At 42.4% G+C, this 17,535-nt stretch overlaps 1 protein-coding gene across 2 annotated transcripts in view; it reads left to right on the forward strand.

Moving 5' to 3' along the window:
• ADAMTS17 (ADAM metallopeptidase with thrombospondin type 1 motif 17) overlaps window positions 1-17,535 on the forward strand; it is a 184,805-nt gene that overhangs the window by 138,260 nt on the left and 29,010 nt on the right. For both annotated transcript variants that reach the window (XM_082198330.1, XM_082198331.1), the window contains 3 exons: window positions 4,775-4,932; window positions 11,347-11,506; window positions 13,057-13,192. In XM_082198330.1, the coding sequence (XP_082054456.1) occupies window positions 4,775-4,932; window positions 11,347-11,506; window positions 13,057-13,192 (454 nt within the window). The remainder of the gene's footprint in view (window positions 1-4,774; window positions 4,933-11,346; window positions 11,507-13,056; window positions 13,193-17,535) is intronic.

Below are 17,535 nucleotides of genomic sequence, written 5' to 3' on the forward strand. Positions count from 1 at the left end.
CTTTATAATATGAAGTGTACAGTTGTTGTTGTTTTAAAAGTAAAGGTCAAAAGTGCTCCAAGAATGGGATGGCAAAAATTTGGCATCATGATGGGCCAGCTAATCAGCACAACACAGATCCTGTTTATGCTTCTGATGTGCAGATCTTTTTTTTCCTTTTTTTTCCTTTTAGTTTTGTCTTTTTTTCAGACTGAATACAGCAAAGGTGCTTTCAGAACAACCCCACTGCACTGAAATTATTCCATCCGACTTTATCCTGAGTGTGAAAAATCATACAGTGGTTTTGCTTGCTGTTGCTATAATCATATTCAATGGGTCTGTGTATTAGATGTGCCTGCCAAAATATCTCTCTCTCTCTCTCTCTCTCTCTCTCTCTCTCTCTCTCTGTGTGTGTGTGTGTGTGTGTGTTGAAGGGATGTCTCTTTGTCCTATGTTGATAACATTGCTATCATAACGTTTTTTTAAAGCCACAGCAACAAACTTTCTTAAAACACACCCTTTTCTTCTTTTGCTATTTGCTCACTGATATGTCCAAAAAAACAGTCTTTGGAATATGCTGATAAAGTTGCCCTGCCCATATTCAAATAAATCTTTTATCCTGCTCCAATAAAACCTCAGCTGGACCAAGTGGAAATGACTGGGAATTGCTGCTTGCAGTTTGCCTGGCAGCCACAAAGCCTTTTTCTGAATCCCTCCATCTTCCCCCCCAATTAGAAGATAGCTTACATGTGGATACCACAGTGGTAGTAGCAAAGATGTGCCGCTATGTTTCAGTCCAGGATCAGGATGGAGATGGGGCATGGGAAGAGAGAGGAAATACTACCAAAGTTACTAGCCTGCAAAAAGTATTACTGGTCTGCTGGGGGCTGGCAGAGAACTGAGGAGGAATGGAGAGCTCCCTCAAGCAAAGCTCTCTGTATTTTTGTGTTGGGGTGGGGAAGAAATTCAGTTCAGTGAACATTTAATTTGTACTTTCTGAAACAATACAGTGGTACCTCGGGTTACAAACACCTCGGGTTACAAACACTTTGGGTTACAGACTCCGCTAACCCGGAAGTAGTACCTCAGGTAAGAATTGTACCTCAGGATGAGAACATAAATCATTCACTGGTGGCAATGGGAGGCCCCATTAGCTAAAGTGGTACCTCAGGTTTAAGAACAGTTTCAGGTTAAGAACGGACCTCTGGAATGAATTAAGTTCATAACCAGCGTTACTACTGTATGGGAAGTGGAGCAGAGCCATCCTTCAAAATTTGCACCACTTCACATTTTGCAGTACAGTCATACCTCGGGTTACAGACGCTTCAGGTTGCGTGTTTTTGGGTTGCGCACCACGCCAAACCCAGAAGTACCGGAATGGGTTACTTCCAGGTTTCGGCACTCGCGCATGCGCAGAAGCACTAAATTGCACTTTGCGCATGCGCCAAAGCACCAAATCGCAACCCGCGCGTGCACAGATGTGGCGCTGCAGGTTGCGAACGTGATCCATGTGGGAGGCACGTTCGCAACCTGAGCGTCCACTGTACAGTTCTTCTGCCAAGTAATGTGTACAAAACTGCATATTATGCTAGGTGAAGTGTACAGGAAAATGGATATGTTAGTGAAAATTGAGGAAAACTGGTTTACAAAAATGTGTATTTGGCAAAATTGCACAGAAGAATGTGTATCTTAGGAGAATTCATCTTAAAACACTGAAGGCTTTGCACAGGAAAATAAAATGGTGTGGAAATGTGGAGAACGGAACGAAAGCTGATAACTGATAGATTTGCTCATTCGTATTTCTAAGATTTCCTTTCTCTATCATCCTCCTTGGTTTCCATGCAGAGCATGGGGTGGATTGCAGGACATAGCCCACCTGCTCAAATGCATGGAATTTTGGATCACCTATGGCTACCATGCTTACATACAAGACTGGGGAGAAACTGCATGTCAGTTAAATCCTGTGGGCATTTTGCCTCACTCTGTTACATGGGCAGGGCCTGCTGACTGACTTCCCTGTTCATTCTAAAGTGTACTGCTGCCTCTGAGCTCAGAGATCGACTGCTTTGTTATCAAAGCCTTGCAGCAGAACATGGGCAAGAATCCAACAGGGTAAGCAGAATAATTAGGAAATCAAAGTACTACAATTTCCTGCCACTGTAACTTTAATAAGGCCTCAGGTTTGTGCAAACATAGCTGTGTTTAAGCTTGGAGTGAGGGCTGGAGCTAATTACACTCTCAAAGCTTAGGCCAAGGAGGTCTTGTTTCCACTGTGGACTGGGTAGGGCGCATTGGAAATGAACCCAGCTTCACGTTGAATTGATGTTCCATTTGCTGGGAGCAGTTTCTTTCCTCCTACGTCCATCCCACGCCGCCTGGCTTAGTTGCCGTTGCAAACTACCTTGAACAGGAAATGCCTTATAATTTGTATCCATAAAGCAGGGAAGTGAATTGGAAGGAGTCTGAATTGAGCAAAAGACTGGACTTTGACACAAGCTTGGAAGACAGACCAATGGGGTCAATTCATATCCAGGAGGAAAAGAGATGTTTCAAAGAGCCAGACATGGATAAATATAGTTGTTGGCTTTCGGGCTATATAAGCTTTGAGTGGTTTAATTAAAATCAGGAGCTGCAGTTAAAGTAATGAGAAGCTTAATTTAAAAGGTGCCATATCAATAATGATTATAAAGTTTTTTCAGGTCTGTCCAGGCAACATGATTAAGGTTATGCAATAGGGTTAGGGTAAACTGAAATGGGAACAGAAATTGCCAGTGTTCACTTATTTGTCCCATGTTCAGAATGAAAATCAATCCAGCGAATATGATTGATATTTGTTGCTTTCAGTCTACAAATGATACATACTTGATTACATTTTTCACCATTTGCATTGCTACCGGTGATCTGGAGGAGAGCTTAGCATAATACATGTTTGGTGGCATGAAGATGAATATATTTCCCTCTGCATAATATTCACTTTATTCAATTTATATTCCTCCCAAAGGAGCCCAGGGTGGAATAGACATATTAGGGATTTGCATATTCTGTAGTGATGTTGCCAACTTTTGCAAGTCCTTGGCTTTATCTGAAGCAAGCATTGTCATCTGAGCTGAAGAAGAAACCTCTGCTCCCTGAAAAATAGGAAAGACGTTCTAATAGATGCACATGTAGAAATAAGTAATATAATTTAAATACCAGTATAATACATCTTGCTATATAGGGGAAAGACTATGAGCCAGGTGACCTGTGTGCCAGCTCAGTCGGCTGTCCAGGTGCTGCTAGCTGTAGATGGGCAACTTCAAAGCCTGTGTACTCATTCCTCCTTAGGATTTTTAAAACCTTTAAACAAGACTTAGACTGGACAGCCTTTCAAATAAAGCAGGGGAACCTCAAGCCCAGAGACAAAGGCAGCCCCCTAGTCCTCTCTGTATGGCTCTTTGGATTCTCCCTAGTCCTAACCTCCCTAGGACACACCTGTCAGTGACCCTACTCAAATGTTTTGGCCCAACTGGAATGCAGTTTTGCTTGCCTGGGTGGAGAGGTGTGTGCTTAGAAACCTCTAACTTTTGCATGACTGGAATGTTGCCTATTGTACAAAAGGTAAAACTCGCATCCATTTCTCCACCCATATTTTGCCTCTTTCCTCACCCACTGCTGGAATGCAGCCTTCAGGTTGGAAAAATGTTCCTTGCCACTGAAATAAAGGACTATCCTTTGCAAAGTAGGATGCATAACTACCATACTCATTTCCACCCCCACCCACCCCTCTACCTGGCTCTAGCAGCTGCTGCTCCCACCACCACCATCCCTAAAACTGCCATAGAAGCAGCCCAAATAAGGAAATAAGGAAAGTCCTACATACAGCCACAGCCAGGTAATAGAGGGGATAGATCTGTCATGGAAGTATCTCCCAGATGATACAGGTTGGGGTCCATATGATGGGTGGATTGAGTGAGGAATTCAGATTTCATTGCACTTCTGATAATGAAAAGGGTTCATAGCTGGGCCTGCGGAAGCCAAGCTATTTCTTGACCCTTATTCTTATTTTGATAAATAGCTTCTTTGGTTGGGTTCAATTCCACATCAATTTTAACAGGGCTTGTCCATCACTAATTCTTTCTACTAGGGCTGGATGAATCTGTCGTTTTGTATTTCTCTCTGTTTCTCGTTTTCCCAGTCATCAGTTTTCCACATTTCCACAGTAGATTGTGATTTTTTAAAAAAGTCCTCGTGAAAATTTATCAGCATCTTTGTGTAAATTTATCTAATATATATATTTTTATAAGCAATTTTTCTTTTTATTTATACACACACACACACACACACATTTGCAAGCAGGCTGTCTCATTTTAATATATTTAAATATTATATATTTTCACTAATATAAGTGTTTTATGGTCATTTCCCTACAATATACACGTCTTCATACACATTATTTGTATGGAGGCCTGTGTTTGAGGTGCCATCTCTCCCTTGGACTAGCACTTATTTGGCCTCAACACCAGAGGCTGAATTCACTTACGATGCAAATGACCCCTCCTCGGCTTCATCTAAGGATCCTGGCTCCTTGCCATCCAGTAGAGCCTGATTTTGTGTTTTTTTTGTAATGCTGGACCTCAGGTCATCCTCTGATGAGGAATCCCCTGGCTGAGACATGACAATGAGGAACACTTAGGATAATCTCTTAGGACCCAGAAAAGGAACATCTGTCAACCTAAATGAAATTGGACAACAGCAGTTTCTCTCTGGTGAGGTATTTGCTTTCTGTTTCATCCCATGCTGTTTTGGTTCTTTCCAGCTTTGAAAGATTCCAGTAAGAAATCCATTAACAGTGACTGGAAAATCGAACTTCCTGGTGAGTTTCAGATTGCAGGAACCACTGTTCGGTATGTGAGAAGAGGTCTATGGGAGAAAATCTCAGCCAAAGGACCAACTAAAATACCACTCCACTTGATGGTAATTTGATGCTTTTTCATTGTCTGCTTTCAGTGTTTCATCATGGTAGAATTGTTTTTTTGGTGTTCAGTATTAACTACTTCCTTCTTCAGTTACAAGAGTAACTGACATGCAGGCATCAAAGACAGATAGAAGCCTCCAAACTAGTGTGGTGTAGTTTGTAACATATTCAAATTGGAAAAGGAGGATCTGGGTTCTAATTCTCTGGATAGGCCATGAAACTGGGTAACACTGAGCAATTGGTAATGTACTTGAGCAAAGGGTAATGTACTTGTCTGGGCTTTTGTGAGGTTAAAATGGGATAAGCCCATCTTGAACTCCATGGTCTCCTTGCAAGAAGGGTGCAATAGAAATTTAGTAGGTAGGGTTAGTTCCAAAACTAAACCATAGATACTGGGGGGGGGGGCATTTATGTGAACTGTTGTATCAAACTTAAGCTTCTTTTAATGGAAGATATCTGCAAAGGAAAAGCAGAACACCCAAAAGAGTTCTGAAAATTAATGATAAGCCAGCAATCATAGCTATAATATGAGAGATGTGAGCTGATTGTAATTTATATTCCAGAAAAAGCAAAACAGATGGCTATATTTATGTCTGGGACTTTAATTATGTGTTTTTCATGATTTGATATTATTATTATTATTTATTTATGGTTTTTAATATGTGGCTTTTATTCTTTGCAACTTCAGTAACCTGTCTGAAAAGCAGCTTAAATTGATAATAATAATAATAAAGAGGAAGAATAGCCAACATTGTTTAAACCAGTCTTTTAAACTTGTTGCCTTCCAGATGTTTTGGACTGCAACTACTATCATTCCTGATCATTGGTCATTGCTAGTTGAGGCTAATGGGAGTTGTAGTCAAAAACACTTGGGAAGCGCCACTGGTTTCCAAACTTTCTGACTTCAAGGAACCCTTTCCACATTCATTTGCCTGGTGAGCATATGCCACAGAAATCCAGTGTATCATGGAAAGATTCTGGAGCATATGAACATATGGTTCATGCGAGACACTCACTAGGCCTTTTTGCCTTATCTCTGCCCCACAAGGGACCACAGTCCAGCGTGTCCCCACAGTCCTCTGCAGTTGCACATTGCAGGGGAAGATAAACGAGTCCTAGGTTGGCTGCAATTTAGCCACTGATATATTTGCAAAAGAAAAAAACAAGGATTACATTACCAGAAATAAAATATGCTAATACTAATCCATATGCATCAATGTTAATTTAACCGTACAGTAATTACAATAATTAGAAATACATCTCAACCTCCTGGATGAGGACCATGACCAGGTGAGTGTTGTCCCTGCTCATTCTGCTGTCCAAGTGCTGTTAATGTTTGATGGGCATCTTCAAGGCCCTTGATGTTCTCGCTTAGAATCATAAAATTGTAGATTTGTTAATGTTCTTAATTTTTAACCAATACCTGGCCACTCTTCAAATATGGAGTGCCTTCAAAGTGGTGGGGTGGCTGTCCTCTGACAGTCCTTCAAAGGGAGGGCTGTTCTTTGTGATGTAGGACTCGTGACCACCTAACAGGTTGTTTTCCAGGGAAACCTGTTCCCCATTACCAATCTTCTCGCTGAGGGCCTCTGCAGCTTCCGAGGGTCCTCAGGGTTCCCTGGAATGCAGTTTGAAAACCACTTGTTCTGAAGACTGTTAGAACAGCATTGACTCACAAAGCGCAAATCACCTGAGTGAAGACATCTTGACCTCCGTTTGAAACCCAATTACCCGCACAGCCAAACAATGGCATGAAATCTATTTCATATGGGCCCTTAGATTCTCTAGCCTTGTTCCCAGATTGAGATAATAAAGATCTCTCTCTCTCTCTCTCTCTCTCTCTCTCTCTCTCTCTCCTTTTCTTTTTTAAAGAAGGAGCTTGCCTTCCCCCCTCTTTTTCCCCCTCCTTTAAATACCCAAGGCATTTCTCCAAATATGTTACTGTAACTATGTTCCTTGGATAAATGAGTGTTTGTGTAGCTAGATCTCCTTCAGACCTCCACTTGGCAACTGGAGGCCATCTCAGCCCACGAGATGCTTCCAAATACGACGGCTTCCTCTGAGCTGTACAGCAATGTCGTTAGCATCTTGTTTGCTTAAATAAGAGCAGGGTGGGGCTTCACGTCTTGTGCTGGCGAGTGCCGAGTGTTTTGGATCCTGCAAAAAGCTTTAAAACTATAGCTTATTGTCTGGTTTGTCTTAGCTTTGGCTTCCAACTCAGACTAATAAAGCTCCTTCTGTAGCTACAGATGTGTCTTTTATTTCTCCCCATCTTGCAAAAGATATTTGTCTGTTTTCGTACAGATCGGCACACACAAAAAAGTTTTTAAGGCGATGAGTGCCTGCTTTCATAGAATTAAAAGGACTGGAAGGGCCTCAAGGGTTATCTGGCCGAACATCTTCATGAAGGCAGGATCTACCAGACCAAAGCAGATGTTTGCTAGAGTACTCTCAGCCCTCAGCACCTTCACTTAACAATTAACACCCAACCTTAAACAAAACAATTAAGCAGCAGTGGATTAGCACACTGTCAGGACCAGGCCTGGGGCATAAACAGCTAGCCTGAACCCAGACTTAAAGGTAAAGGTAAAGGGACCCCTGACCATTAGGTCCAGTCGTGACCGACTCTGTGGTTGCGGCACTCATCTTGCTTTATTGGCTGAGGGAGCCGGCATACAGCTTCCGGGTCATGTGGCCAGCATGACTAAGCCGCTTCTGGCGAACCAGAGCAGCACACAGAAATGCTGTTTACCTTCCTGCCGGAGAGGTACCTATTTATCTACTTGCACTTTGACACGCTTTCGAACTGCTAGGTTGGCAGGAGCAGGGACCGAGCAACGGGAGCTCACCCTGTTGCAAGGATTTGAACCGCCGACCTTCTGATCGGCAAGCCCTAGGCTCTGTGGTTTAACCCACAGCGCTACCCGTGTCCCCGAATCCAGACTTAGGAGTGTGAATTTTCCACCCCATAGTCGCTGGTGGTATTTGCAGAGGCAGATATAGCGGTGCTGCGGGGACAACATACCCTCCAAGTGTCCTGATTTTCCCAGGATGGTCCCAGAATTACAGAAGCCACCCCTGCTTCTGATTTGATCCTGTAATGTCCCAATTTCCCCTGCCAGCTCTGCCAGCACCAGGCTCTGGGAGAAGGATCAGCAGGTGCTTGTCCTGACGATGGCGACTGCGAGGAAGCATCCCATTGCCTTTCTATGGTTGCCACTGGCCTCGTCTTTTGGGCAGCTCATCACAGCTACTGGAGAGCCGGCCTTTCCTCACCTTCTCTTGAAGGTGTTGTACATAATCCCTTTCCTCACACATTTTTTATTTTACAACAATGCTGTGAGGTAGGTTAGGCAGAGAGGTAATTGGCTCAAGGTGACAGCTGTATATGTGTATATGACGTAGAAGTGTGCAGCAAGATCAAACGTGGGAGAATCTTCCTGATAACAGAATTCTTGTTTAGTCGTTTAGTCGTGTCCGACTCTTTGTGACCCCATGGACCAGAGCACACCAGGCACTCCTGTCTTCCACTGCCTCCTGCAGTTTGGTCAAACTCATGCTGGTAGCTTCGAGAACACTGTCCAACCATCTCGTCCTCTGTTGTCCCCTCCTCCTTGTGCCCTCCATCTTTCCCAACATCAGGGTCTTTTCCAGGGAGTCTTCTCTTCTCATGAGGTAGCCAAAGTATTGGAGCCTCAGCTTCACGGTCTGCCCTTCCAGTGAGCTCTCAGGGCTGATTTCCTTCAGAATGGAGATAACAGAATAGAATGTCCCTATTTTCATCGGAGAAATATTTCAGGGTATGGGGGCCCAGTTCAGTCCCACTGGGCATGGAGCTGCAGGGGGCACCACAGCTGTGAGGTGGAGGATGCAGTGAGTATTCTCTGCAAAATGCAAGTGTCTGTAGCCATGTCTTCAAGGTTCTACAGGATATTTGGGGACTAAGTACAAAAGTGATCTTCCTTCAGTTACCTCAAAAATAAGTTTCTTTTTCAGTTTCCACTTTGATCTCATTTGCACTAGGTTAAAAATTAGTAGGACGCATTTACTTTGAGGCAGCATTACTTTACTCTCATCAGCCCCAGAAAGCACCGCCAATGGACAGTGATGGTGGGAGTTGTAGTTCAGCAACATCTAGAGGTTCCTCACACTTGGTTTAGTTTTTGGTTTTTTTACAGGAAAAAATGATTTTTTTTGGTCTAATTTCTAACATGACAAGAGAGTGACTTATCTTCCATGAATGCCTAGTAACTATTCCCATATGTACCTGCCATGGCATCCTGTTGCTGTTTGGGGTGGGGAGATTGAAAGACTGTAGCCAAAAAATAATTTTTCTGTGTCAGAAATGCTCAGCTTCACCTCTCCTGGCAAGCACTTTGCCAAGCAAGGTGACATTTGGGCTTTGTGTTGTACAATGCCCCCTTTAAAGCTACAGCTACTACGATCGGCACTCCTTCACTTCTCTTGCAAAGCACGAACTACTTTCAAGAAACCATTTTCTCCCCACTTTGGGCATGCAATTTTTTTTATTAAATTTATATACAGTGGTACCTCGGTTTATGAACCTAATCCGTTCCGGAAGTCCATTCTTAAACTGAAACCATTCTTAAACTGAGCCGCGCTTTCCCTAATGAGGCCTCCTGCCGCTGGTGCCTTTCCACCATTTGGATTCCGTTCTTAGACCAAGGTAAAGTTCGCAAACCGGGACACTACTTCTGGTTTTGCGGAGTTCGTAAAGTGAATCGTTCATAAACAGGACTGTTCTTAAACTGAGATACCACTATACTGCCTTTTATCATAAGCTCTCAGGGTGGTTCACAGAATAAAATTGTTAATGGTCATAGGCCAAGATAACTAAATAGAACTTCAGTGTTTAGAGATGACTTACCTCTGAGAAATCAGATGCTGGGGGCAATGGGAGGTAATAAAGAAGGCAAGCAATTGAGACCTACTAAGGCAGGCATAGGCAACCTTCGGCTTTCCAGATGTTTTTGGCCTACAACTCCCATGATCCCTAGCTAACAGGACCAGTGGTCAGGGATGATGGGAATTGTAGTCCAAAACATCTGGAGGGCCAAAGGTTGCCTATGCCTGTACTAAGGGAAGACTATGGTTGTTGGAGTAGTGCTCCATTTCCCCTAATGGAGCAGCCTCCACTCTTACATGGGCGGTATTCATTAGCTTCTCTGTGCAACCTTATAAAGGCAGCATTTGATTTTACCTATTTGGTCTCATTCCACAAAGTTTAAGCAGTAGCAGATGCCTCAAGCTGTCAGAGGGGCAGATCAGTTCTAGTTGGCACTGTTCCCTACCACACATTAGACAACACACTACCATGTTTATTTATGGCTTGATTTGTTCAATGGGCTCCTTAATACCTCCGGCTGTTTCAATAAACTCATGTACCATTTCACTGCAATGAGATACAGTGTCACCTGCCTGCTTGCCCGCCCATCCCCCTGGCCTTCCCGTCTTCATTCCAACCTGTTCCAAGTACTAGCACACCTTCCAGCACACCTGAACCCTCCCAAACAAATTTAAACTTGTACAGTCAATGGCATCTTAATTCAACAGAATCATTAATGAGTCGCTTTAAGAGTAAGCTTGGTTGGTTTTCACATTTCCTGCAGTCGTAATTACTTCTAGCTGAGTTGCCAGAAGCAAACTTGGGGAAGGTGTGGGGAGTTGAGACTGCAAGTTTCACATTAAAGGTATAATCTTATTTATTTATAGGCCTTTACAAGCTGCCTTTTCCCTGCCAGATTGGCACCGCATATAATGAGGACAATAAAACAATATGAAACTACAATGCACAGTTTCTAAAGCATTACACTGTCCTCTAAGTTCAGAGAGAAAGTGCCATCAAACGCCAGTTGCTAGAAGGACAACAGCAAGGGTAGAGGATTGCTTTCATTCTCAGCTAGCTCAGCACCCCTGCAGCATCACAAGAAATACAGGCTTATGTGGGTGATTTAGAATATATCTCTCCATAATAGTTAGGTGATTACTGATTTTAACATTTTAATATTGTTCTTATTTCATGGTTTTATGTATAATTGTTGTAAACCATTCTGATCTTTTTAATGAATTGTGGCATATAAATATTTTTATAACTAAATAAATTTAAATCTAGGTTTCAAGGTTTTTATAGACACATAGTTTTACAGTAAATCAAACATCCTTTCCTTCCAGATGGTCTCCTCTGTGGAGATGGATTTGCAACCACAGGGCTTCTACTCCCCGGAAGTAGACCGTGTTGTTTATATTTCACTCATAAATCCCTTGACCTAAACCTTTTATTAATATTATTTTTGGTTGCTTTGCCACTTTGGTGATTTCCATTTATTTGTCTTGCCTCCCCACCCCACACATGCCAGCCTCAGCAACTGTCTGTCTCCTGCTCTCTCAACTAGGTGCTGCTATTCCATGACCAGAATTATGGGATCCACTACGAATACACCATTCCTGTGAACTACTCTGCTGAAAACAGAAGTGAGCCAGATCATCATCAGGACTCCTTGTACATATGGACCCATAGCGGATGGGAAGGTTGTAGTGTGCAGTGTGGAGGAGGTAAAGATTTTGTTTGTTTAAAATAATTTATCTAAGGTGGTCCATTAGTGTAGAAGGTCTGCAGAACAAATCAACCTTGCAGCTGTCTTTGTCTCACTGATAGTGTATCTCCAAGGTCTTGGGCAAAGAGGTATTTCCAACCATGCTATCCAAAATCTTTTAAGCAGGAGATACCAGGGATCAGTCCTAGGACATAAGAGGAGCCCTGCTGGATCAGGCCAGTGGCCCATCTAGTACAGGATCTTGTTCTCACAGTGGCCAGCCAGATGCCTCTGGGAAACCTGCAAGCAGGCCCCAAGCACAAGACCACTCTCCCCTCCTGCAGTTTCCAGCAACTGCTATTCAGAATCATTACTGCTTCCAAATGTGGAAGGAGTGTATATCTATTGTAGCCAGTAGCCCTTTGCGAGAGCAAATTCCATAGTTTAACTAAACACTGTGTGAATAAGTACAGTGGTGCCCTGCAAGACGAATGCCTCGCAAGACGGAAAACCCGCTAGACGAAAGGGTTTTCCGTTTTTGAGCTGCTTCGCAAGACGATTTTCCCTATGGGCTTGCTTTGCAAGACAAAAACGTATTGCAAGTGTTCTGATTTTTTTTCGCTCCCCCCCTTTTTCTAAGTCGCTAAGCCGCTAATAGCCTTTTAGCCACTAATCCGCTAAGCCTTTAATAGCCGCTAAACCGCTAATAGCCGCTAATCCGTTAATAGCGCTAATCTGCTAAACCGCTAATAGGGTTGCTTCGCAAGACGAAAAAACCGCTAGACGAAGAGGCTCGCGGAACGGATTAATTTCTTCTTGCGAGGCACCACTGTACTTTCTTTTGTCCTGAATCTTCCAACATTCAGCTTTGCTGAATGTCCCCAAGTTCTAGTGTTAGGAAAGAGGGAGGAAAACATCTATTTATCCACTTTCTCTATGCCAGGCATAAATTTATGATATTCTGTTGTTGTTGTTGTTGTTGTTGTTGTTTCTAAAATTTCTATACTGCTCTTCATCCAAGGATCACAGGATGGTTTACAATCTATCATGTCACCTCTTACTTACTTTTCCTCTAAACCAAAAAGCCCCAAATGTTGTAACCTTTCCTCATAGGGGAATTCCTCAATCCCCTTGATCAGATCATGCACAGCAAGTTCTCTCCCATCTGAATCCTTAACTGAAGCATTTCAGAATTGAAGAAGAAAAGCTTTTCTAAAACAACAGCAACAACACTGTAGCAGACAGATACCAGGCCTCGGAGCTGAGAAAGCCCCATTCCAAATTAGCGAGCTTCAAAGGCTCCCAGATAATGGATATGGGTGAAATTAGATTCAACCGCTCAGAAGAGTTATCTTGCACTGTTCTTTGGCTTGGAGTCCCATATCCGTGGGGTGTTCCTCGGGAAAGTAGCCATGTTGGAAGATAGGGACATGTTCAAAACCAAGTGGAATTCAGCAAACAAGACATTTCTTTTAGTGATATTTATGAAATCAGATTGCCTCTGAAGAAAAAGAAATATTTAGATAATTTAATGAATTAAATACACCGCCACCCCCATTTTGCATCCAGGAGAACGTAAAACCATTGTGTCCTGTACGCGGGTTGTTAACAAGACTATGATACTGGTGAACGACAGTGCCTGCCAGCGGGTGACCCGTCCCGAGCCTCAGGTCAGAAGATGTAATGTGCACCCCTGCCAGTCAAGGTAAGGATTGCATTACAGTCGTCACAAACTTTTTCATATACAAAGGTTCATATTGCATTGTAGTCTCCTGTGCACTATTTATGTGATTGCATGAGCATTGTAAATGCAACAGAGAAAGCACAAATAAGGCATTTGTAATAGAACTGAGCCTTCTCGCCAATGCAGGTTTTATACTTATACATTAAAAACTGTTTTAAGCCTCATTTATAACACCCCTGGAGCTGCATGGAACTGCATCCAAATTCCTATTTTTCCACGCATACCAATCTACAAATGCATTTGTGCATCTTTGCCTTGTTCAGCCATAAAGCTCCTTTTCTACTTATTTGGTAGATCTGCACCACCCAACCTCTCTTTTTTACTCTACTGGGGGATATAATGACTTGATATTTTAATTCTTAAACATCATTGATCCAACATACCCAAGGGCCCCTTCTGAGAGTCACACAAGAAAGGGTGTTGGGAGATCATAGAATGTGCATTATTTTTACACATTATTTGGTTGGTGAACCACATCACAGAATTTGTACAAGTGTGAATTTTGAAAGATGGCTTTTTTCCAATTTTCATATTGCTTCAGGAAGCACAAATTAGGTAGATTCACCTTTAAATGAAAACTGAATTGAATTTCTCTCCCATCCTTATTTGAAAGCCCAGGGAGCCGGAGTGTGGGAAATGATGAGCTAAATGGACCAATGGATTAGTTGCCAGACAGCTTCTTAAAGAGCATAATGTTTCTGGAGCGACACAAAAATGAGAGAGATTAACAGAGCCCTTCCATTCCCTATGTTTTATTGTGATCCTTCAATAACATCTTTGTGCCATGTCAGGAAAGCCAGGGCCCCTAAGCCAAGTTGCCTCTGAGATGGTAATCCTGTGCCTGGACTGTACCACTTAGGTTTGCAGGTGGGGGTTTACATAGATAAGTACTCTTCCATTTAGAAAAACGTCTTGCACATAAGAAACTGAATGTATTTGCTACCTCATTCAGAACTAGGCTAAAGAGAAGGTATTTGCTGTGGTTGTCTCCAAATCCCCTGGTGACTTGCCAAGTCCATACATTGCTCATATATGGTCAGAGGCTTCTTTTCTTTACTAGGGACTAGCTTAGTCTGGGCAGTCTGCTTGTGTTTAAGGTAGGCCTGTGTCAGTTAGGTTCTAGTTATTTCTGGTGTTAAAATTAATTAAAACTGGTTGGTCTTAAGTGGATGCTTGTCATTTGTGGGGGTGTTCAGCCACCCTCCTGTCAAGCCTTCACGGCAGTATAGATTTCTAGGCAAATTGAGAGAAAAATATCCAAAAGAATCATTGACAGAGAGGTAAACCAGCTGAAGAAAAATAACCTGGTCTCTCTGAAAGAGTTGCAAAAGGGAAAAACACACCATTGAAAAAGATCTGTAAAGCTTGAAACATGTCAGGTCATTCTCTAAAAATAAATCCAGCTTTCCGCAGCACCTTTTGGGCCTTTTCTGTTTGCCATGGAGTGGTCCAACTCGGGTTTCTGGTCTGTGTGGATTTCTAGCCCACCTGAAGAAGCTCATGGAACCGCCTGCCTGTGCCATTTCTGACCCCCAAACTTTCATTTTCCTTTCACTAGCCCACAGGCAAAAAAAAAAAAAAGTCAGGGTTGATTCAAGGGGGGTGCCAACCCAGCCCAGTTTTGTTGAGAAAGGGAAGTCTAAATTGCCTTACTCTATGGATTTTAATCCTTCCCCTTAATATAATTCCAGAACTGCTGCTTTTGGTTTGGAGTTCCTGAGCCAATTTAGAGTTACAATAAAGGGCCATTATCCTCGGCTGGACAACTAGAGTGTGCGGCTCTCATTGGTTCGTTTTGCCACCAGCACCATGGCAACCAACAACCACACAGTGCTTCACATCCAAGCAGGCCACGCCTCTCCCTCTCTCCTAACATTTTCTCGCTCCCTCCAGGTCGACCACACATTCACACTTCGGAAGCTGCCAAATGGAAACGTTTTCCGAAGCACATTCTCTAAGTCTCTGTAGAATTTAAATTTCCATTAGTGTTTGCCCACCCAGATATTAGAAATGCATGCTTGGCATACTCTCTGACCGAGAACATCTTAAAGAGACCTTTCTCTTTCACCATGACTATAGTTTATTTTGGTTTTTTTAAAAGAAAGAAGCTCTGGGTTTGCTTTCAGAGTTCAAGCGGAATTATTATAGCGTTGTTGCAAGAACTTCTCCTGTTTTCTACATTGAGCTCTGCTCTCTGGTTCTCATAAGAGCTACCGCTTTGATTTCTCTGTAGTTTGGCCTGCTATTTGACATTATTGCTACCAGAAATTCACATGGTCATTCTTGGGATGAGATGGGAGGATCTGTCAGTTCCGCTTTTCTGTTTCTCATTTTTCCAATCTTAAATTCAGTTCTCTACAATTCTGCAACAGTAAAAGTCAGTAAAAGTCATCAGCATTCTTTACTGTAAATTTCTCCAAACATACATGTGTTTGTGTTCAATTTTGCCTAATATATACACTTTTGCAATGCAGTTTTTGTGTGTTGTTTTCCCTAATGCATTCCTCAGTATGTTCATTATTGTCCATGCTATTTAGCTAGAGAACTGCATTGCAAAATTTGCGGAAGTGTGTATTTCAGAGAATGACTGTGATTTGGTAGATAAATTGAGAAATTCAAACTTTATAAGGGATGCTGAGGAGTCAAAGGGGATATGAAGGAGAGAGAGATGATGCCCTACACACTTTAATCTACTTTAATCTGTAGAATTTCTGCTTTGTCTCCTCTTCCCACCATCTGAAATTTGGCATGTGATGATGGGTGGCAGGACCACCTCTGCTGTGCCACCTTGTTGTTAGTGGAACTTTAAAAAAAATCTGCTTATGCTGTTTAAGTTGTGTATTTTATTTTTAATGCTGGACTTTTAACTTTCCATGCAATTTGTTGTTTTCTTAGCATATTCCTATTTATTGCATTTATTGCATTTACTTCTGATGCTGATCTGAGAGCTTGGTCTGAAGAGTGGCAAATGAAGTTTAAATAAATAAAAACCAACCAGCATAAACAGACATTCTGATTAGTTATCTCTAAGAGAGAATTTTCAGCATCCCCAGCAAAGTGTCATTCCCAGAATTCTTTGAGGAAGACTAGAATACTTGGAATTGCCGTACTGAAAACAATATTAGTGTTTGAATCCTCAAAGAGGCAGAGTTCTACAAACCGTCTGAAAGAGTTCCATGTTCCAATAATTCCACTCAAAACTGGTGAGAAAATTATTTTTTATAATTTATCAGCAATTTGAAGATCTTGCTCCCCTAGGCAAACACTTTCCTGCCTCTTTTTTCTTCCCCCTTTGTAAAATCAGTTTTATGAAAACATTTTTAAAATGCTCATTAAAAAAAATTAGAAAGTGGCGCTAAAAAGATGGTTGACACAGTGTCGGTGTAAATTTGTCCTTAACAAAGTTAAAACTCAAGTTATTCCACAACCACCCCCGTGCGTGTTGCAGCTTTGTACCGAGTTCATGAAAGGACACTTATGCCGGACCTGGACAAGAGTGCAGTCTGGGTTGTCCATTTTCCCATCTGTCATTGTACTGAATTCCTGGCTCGTCTCATGCCCGTCTTCCTGTTTCCTTACAGACCACCGAACTGGAAAAGAAAGTGGGAGGCTGTCTCCTTTTGATTCCTCCCATTCCTTTCCCCTTTAAGTGAGGTCACAGCCTCCTTTTTCTCAGGACTGTATGGTGTGCGGTCGAACTGTCAGTTCTGGAGGCAAACAACCAGGGTGGCTCCTACCAAGTTTTTCACTCCTTTCATCTCTACTGTTCTTCACTCTCAATCCTTTTCTCTCCTTTCTTTGGCAATAGCTATAGATCACAGGGAGATTACAATGCCGTTGCTAGACTTAATTCAGCAGGGCCTGGACAGCAGCCATGCCTGCTCCTGGAGAGGACAGTAAATTAGTAAAGCAGTCCCTCTCTTTCCCCTTCCCAGCTTCATCTCACCACCCCTGTCTGATTGGGACTTTCAGTCAATGACATATTTAACAACACATCTGTAATTTGTGCTTCAGTGCTTAAATAGTGGCCTGTGGGTGTCCTTTTTATTGCATATTCATGATTATTTGTGCTCATGATGCTATCAGGGCTGTCACATGGGTTCCCACTTTCATTATGGTTTGCACCTGCAAAGGTTTTGGTGCAGTCACACTGCTTCATTTCCACTCAGTGCATTTCAGTGCATTTATTTTTTATATATACAGTGGTACCTCGGGTTAAATACTTAATTCATTCCGGAGGTCTGTTCTTAACCTGAAACTGTTCTTAACCTGAAGCACCATTTTAGCTGATGGGGCCTCCTGCT

This window comes from Podarcis vaucheri (genome assembly GCF_965113315.1).
Source record: "Podarcis vaucheri genome assembly, chromosome: 14".
In the NCBI taxonomy this organism is placed as follows: Eukaryota; Metazoa; Chordata; class Lepidosauria; order Squamata; family Lacertidae; genus Podarcis; species Podarcis vaucheri.